General features: G+C 39.7%; 1 protein-coding gene across 1 annotated transcript in view; it reads left to right on the forward strand.

Annotated features, from left to right (window-relative positions):
• The window catches only part of XPOT (exportin, tRNA), a 34,298-nt gene extending 28,155 nt beyond the window's left edge, over nt 1-6,143 (forward strand). The window contains exons 19-25 of the mRNA XM_015411752.1: nt 465-654; nt 1,921-2,037; nt 2,245-2,360; nt 2,574-2,621; nt 3,582-3,653; nt 4,008-4,064; nt 5,690-6,143. Coding sequence (XP_015267238.1) covers nt 465-654; nt 1,921-2,037; nt 2,245-2,360; nt 2,574-2,621; nt 3,582-3,653; nt 4,008-4,064; nt 5,690-5,716 — 627 coding nt within the window. The 3' untranslated portion in view covers nt 5,717-6,143. The remainder of the gene's footprint in view (nt 1-464; nt 655-1,920; nt 2,038-2,244; nt 2,361-2,573; nt 2,622-3,581; nt 3,654-4,007; nt 4,065-5,689) is intronic.

Below are 6,143 nucleotides of genomic sequence, written 5' to 3' on the forward strand. Positions count from 1 at the left end.
AAAAAAAAAGAACCTGAAGGAAAAACAACACCAACCACCACCACAGGGGTGCCTGGTAGGTTGCCCCACCCCGCATAGAACCTGTGGCCCTAGCTAGGAAAAATTGAAATGGTGACTAGCACCGACTTGTAAGCTGCTCAGAGACCCCTGGATAGGGGGTTCGAGCGGGATATAAAGTGGAATGTAAAATAAATAAATTAAAAAACCTCCATCACCAGAGTTTTGAGGGTCAGGGTGGGTGGGCATTCGTTACAAATGTGTACTCCCAGCCCTTATCTTGTGGTTGTAGTAGTTTGTGTTTTGTTGATAATGTGTATATTTACTCACTATTGTAGCTTTTCAATTAAAATCTCTTATACTTGAGTTAATGGTACGATATCAAACTAAGAATTGTAGCATCTTGCTCTTTTTCTTATGCATGTTACAATTTTGTCAGCTAACTGGCTATTCCCACCCTCTAATAGACCCAAGTCTCCCCATTTCTTCAACAAATGTTTATGCCACTGCTGAGAGCTATTTTTGAAGTACTGCACCGCCCAGCAGAGGAAAACGACCAATCTGCTGCTTTGGAGAAACAGATATTACGAAGGAGTTACTTTGCCTTTCTGCAAACAGTTACTGGCAGTGGAATGAGTGAAGTCATAGCTAATCAGGGTGAGGATTGATTTAATTTCAGAGATTCCCCCCCCCCCCCCCCCCCAAACCGCCTTCCTGGTGTCTTCCTCCTGCAGCTCCATTGATGTGAAGGACTGTCAAGCAAAGGAATTTTAAAGTTTAATCTTAATACTTTTAGGATTACTTCCTTAATTTATCTAGATTCTTTATAGCAGGGGTGGCAAACATGTCACCTATGGACCACATTCACCCTACCAAGACCACTCCTATGGCCTGAAAAGCAATCTCTGTTGGACCAAATGGCTGCCCAGCCTATTACTCTGGTATCTCTGGAAAATGGACAGGATGCTGGAAGTTTCTTAAAACAAAAACTGGGAGAGGTGTGCAGGAAACCAGAGCTACTGATAGCAAAAGTCTATGAGGAAGCTGTTCTGCTTGGCCCTGCTGTATTCGCTCTGCTTCAGAGCAGCTTCCCTGCAATTTGGGTTCCTGTACACTTCTCCAGCCAGTCAGGGAGCTTTCCACTTGTCTTCAGAAAGCCCCTCCTTTCCCCACTTTGTTTCCCTGGCTGGAGGCGAACAGAACACTCTTTGGCTAGCTAGAGAGGTGTACATGGTAGCTGTAAGGTTTTAAGAGATTGGCTGTGTCCCAGCTTCCTAATCCTTCTCACCCCATTTCCCTTTCTCCCCACTCCCTCTTTCCCACCCCCACCTACTATTCTCTCCCTCTCAGGGGGAAAAGGGAGGCCACCTCAAGGTACCAGCCACGAGTCACATGGCATGATCAAGTATGCTCAGTGGTATCGAGGAGCAGAACCTGGGCAGAGTTAGAAATGGGGTACTGCAGGTTGAGTGGGAACTGTGGTTTAGACAGTGAACTATGAGAGTGGCCCCTGTCTGCTCATCCATTTGAGTTTGACACTCTTGCTTTATAGAGTTACTGAATCTCTGACTTTTGAAACTCCGTTAGAGGACAGGTTTCTTTTCCCAGCTGGCTGCCATGGTTTCCATCACAGAGAATATGCACTAGTTCAGATCACTATGGGTTTGGTTAGCTCAAAAGACTGATTACAGGAAATCATTAAAGTGATTTGGTGTTAGATGAAAACCCTTGCAAGTCTTGCTATAAAATAATTACGTATGTACTATTTGAAAGTATAAGGTTGGAACTCTCTTCATATATACATTTATGGCCAACTTTGCATTTGGATTGTTGTCCAGTATAGACTGACAATGTCAGAAGAATTCATTCTTCATTGCCGCTTTGCTTCAAATAAGATTTACCACTGAACTTTACTTTCTCTAGGTGCAGAGAATGTAGAACATGTATTATTCACAATTATCCAAGGAGCTGTGGACTACCCAGACCCTATTGCTCAGAAAACTTGTTTTATTATTCTTTCAAAATTGGTGGAACTTTGGGGTAAGTTTTGTCTTCACACTGTCCTTGCTTAGGCTGATGATGGCTTTATGGATAAAGTGTTTTATTCGCTGATACTTTCCCCTTCAAACATTATAGTATTTGCTGCTGGTACAGATAATACCTCAATTGCAAGGCTCTTTTTCCTATTAACTTTTGTGATAAGAACATGAGTAGAGGCTTTGATATTGTTTATTTCTGTTTTTCTAGGCGGTAAAGATGGACCTGTTGGCTTTGCTGACTTTGTCTACAAACACATTGTCCCTGCATGTTTCTTAGCACCTTTAAAGCAAACCTTTGACTTAGCAGATGCACAGACAGTATTGGTATGTGTGTTTTCTGGAACATTGTTTCGATTGAGATACTTGCTAAATGCACACAGACTGAGTTAGGGAGATGTATACAATTTAGAAGAGGAATCTTGTGAATAAATCTAGTCGATAAAACAGTGACTTTGTAAAGCAGAAATGTTGCATGCAATCATCTTGTTTCTAATGCTTCAGTATTTGTGCTAAGATATTCTTGTTCCATTTCTATAGGCTTTGTCAGAGTGTGCAGTGACATTAAAAACAATTCATCTCAAAAGGGTAAGGATAGCACAAAGTTGGCTGTTTTATTTGGTATCTTATCCATGGGGCTTGGACTAGCATCTGCAGCTGTTTGGATCACTACCCCATACTCTAGTAGATGGTCTTTGTGGATGTCCCTTGTCTTTTGCCTTCTTGCTTCCTTGACTCAGCAGTGCCATTGCCAAGTTTCTTTCAAACCTCTGCATCCCAGCTTCCTGAATTCAGACTCTTGAAATAAGTCATATGAACTGCACACATGCATCAATAAATTGGCTGGTTGCTAAATTACCTAAGCTTCCTGAATAATTAAAATTCTTCACCTTTACCATAGTCTTATGAAAGAGTTAGGAAGGGACATGTGTAATGATAGCAGATTGAGCATAGGGATGATGTGTTTAGCACCACTACAGTCCAAGGTTCTCTGTAGCTCATAGAAATAGTCTCTGGCCACAAAAATTAGAGTATTTTAACTGGAGAGCAGGATGAAGACTGTGTGCCAGGGGGCAGGAGAGGGACAGTGCTTGTTCAGGCAAGATAAGCTGGGTCACCCAGAAAAACTTTGTTGAAGCAATAGTTCAGGAAGGTGACCTAAAAAGAGAAGCAGGCAGATAAGGAGGAAGTGGGCATTCCAGATTTTGGGAGAAGCAAGAAGGATGGGGTAACAGATCAGACTACTAGAGTTATGGAGGAGATGACAAATTTTGATGTTTGAAGCTACAGATGATCAGATGATGATGGTGTGGGTGGTTTGCAGTTTTTGACTGTAACCAACTGTGCAAAAAGTCCCATATAATCTAGGGTTCTCTTTCTCGCTTTGCATTGGAGACTATCTCGAGGTTACTTAATATTCCTTTGTGTTATTCTTTGGCCAGTTTAGCCTAATCTGTAGTTGTTCAAGCAAAAAAAAGATATTGTTTAGGGTTAAAAATAAGAAAAAATATTGAACTATTTTCAAAACATCAGATGTATTTTTCCTAGGGCCTTGAATGTATTCATTATCTTCAGCAAGAATATCTGCCTTCACTGCAGGTAGCACCTGAAATAATACAGGTAGGAATTCATTCTAGCTGATACCTGGGATTAATTGGGCAAATCCTGAAGCCTACTTAAATAGGTTTTCCGGAGTCTGTTGTTTGTACGAAATATACCGTAACGTGACAGCATGAGTGCATTAATCATCTGACCTGGTAGATTCAATGTGAGAGAAAATTAGTTTAGAGGTAGAACTCATGGTGCATCTAATAGTTGAGATAACAGTGCAGGACTATCCTGGTCATTAGTATACCTATCTTTGGTCACTAGAGTAGCCATCTCTGATGCATTCAGCTTTCCAAGAATGCAGTTAGCATCTAGGAGATGATTGGACTAATATAACCACATAATTAAACTTTGGTCTTTTTATAGGAGTTCTGTCAAGCACTTCAGCAGCCTGATGCTAAAGTTTTTAAAAACTACTTAAAGGTAAATTTATGTACTGTTAGGTGTGTGTGTGTGTGCACGTAGGTGAATATGTTTTGACTTTAACTTTCTTCAGCATGTTATGATTTCTAATTATACATTTCAACAGCTTAGTTCTGCTTATGGGCACCTCCTGTCTTCCTTGTCACCTTTCTGCTGGCACTGAAAGTTCTGAGCTGTAGCACTGGTACAGGAGCTAGGGATGAGAATTAAACTCTGCACAACTTGATGCTGAAGCAGGATGATCTGGGTTCAGATTTAATAGGGTAACTCTTCTTTAGTGAGTAATCCATCTCCAAAGCTTAAATTGTCTTGACTAGTTTGAACTAGCTGGTCCAGAACAAAGTATGTCAAGGCAATTTAGGCTGCAGAAAAGTTACTCTGACAATGTGAACCCAGACTATGCTGTGTGCCTCTTTTTCTATCTCTCTCCCTTCTCCCGTGAAGTGTTTGGCTGAGACAGTAGGCTTACAGCATTGTCACATTTTTTTCAAGGTTGTGTGGCCATATTTAGATGCAACTGCCAACCACGTACAAATCTGAAATATTAAAGGCTGGCTCTTAGAACAGTGTACAATGGCTGAGGTTATGGTACTATTGCCTACCCAGTTGGGGGAGCCCTTAACAGTTACAAAAACAGTAACAAAAATTTCTAGGAAACTGGAATCTGACATCCTGATTGCCTGTTTGATCCAAAGCAGCAGTAGCAACAACAACAATCTTTATTGGCATAGCAGATTAAAGAAAAACAAACAGGAGGAAAATGAAATCCTAACACATCTCTCTCCTTTTAGAAGGCAGATACAGAAAATTCGCCACTGTTTCAATAATTACGGCACTTTGGATAGAAAGAAAATAGAGGGCCTTATGTTCATCAGATTGGCCTATTAGATCCAATAATAACCAATCTAAATACATTGTACAAATGTCAGAATAGTAGCTCAAGTGGAAAAAGACATGCTCAATACTTTCTACTTCATTCCTGCCACAGTTGCATACCCTTTGTGCATATGGAATCTTTTGAAACCTCCCATGAAGTACTGCAGAAGGCAAAACATTAAAACAGGCTAGCATAAAGATCTGTGAATAAGTGGATCAAGGAGGCAAGAGAAATACATTGTTAGTGAACGGTTAGGAGATATCCCTAACCTCAGGGGAGAACATCTACCAGAGGCGTGACTACTCAGTTCTTATAACTCAATATTCAAGAGTCTTTGTTTGATTAAAACAAAGGCTGATTTTTCTGACAGAAACAACAATTCTTCAAAACTGATCCCAATTGCAGCTATCTTCTTTTCTATATATGATAACCATGAGGAAGACTGGAACTCAGCCAAAACCTGGGAAATGAGACAGTTAGGTTTAGCATTGGTTTTGAAGTGTAGATTTAACCAAAATTTGAATGTTCTAATCCACGCTTTGGTCTCAAGGAGTCTTTGATTGGTTTCTAAACAAATAGCCGCATAGGAAACACACACAGGGAGGCCTAAGATTTTCCAGAGAAAGTTAGATTGGATTTTTTCCTACTTCCTTATTAATAGTGCGAATTGCCTGTTTGATCCTTGCTTTACTGCTGGTCATCTCAGTTTTCTTAAAGTCTAATATGGTATCTATTTTTATGAAAACAGGTATTCTTTCAAAGAGCAAAACCCTAAGAAGTCTACTGGAATCTTTGCCTGCTTCCTGTAATCAGAAACTTCAGATATTAATTAATATGAATGCTCAGTTTTGTGCCATTCAGACTGAATGATGTTGCTTTGTGCTTACATCAGTATGTATTTTAGCCTTTTTGTGTAAAAGTGCACATGAAACCTCCTGCATTGTGTTGGCTGATACATATATGGTATGTGGACAACTTAACTTGCTTGCATACCTATATAAAACACTGTAGGATAAACCGTATGCTGTAAGTAGTACAGCAGAAATAAAATACCTACTTTTTATTTTGAAGTTTAACAATGTATAAATTCCTTCAAAGTCCTTAGCAATGGTTATATATTGTGTACATTTTAAAATACTGAGTAAAATATTTGCAGATTAGAAATTAAATTCATTTGCTCATGTCTGGTGATATAAAATAAA

Source organism: Gekko japonicus, unplaced genomic scaffold, assembly GCF_001447785.1.
Source record: "Gekko japonicus isolate JY-2015 unplaced genomic scaffold, Gekko_japonicus_V1.1 scaffold543, whole genome shotgun sequence".
Taxonomy (NCBI): domain Eukaryota; kingdom Metazoa; phylum Chordata; class Lepidosauria; order Squamata; family Gekkonidae; genus Gekko; species Gekko japonicus.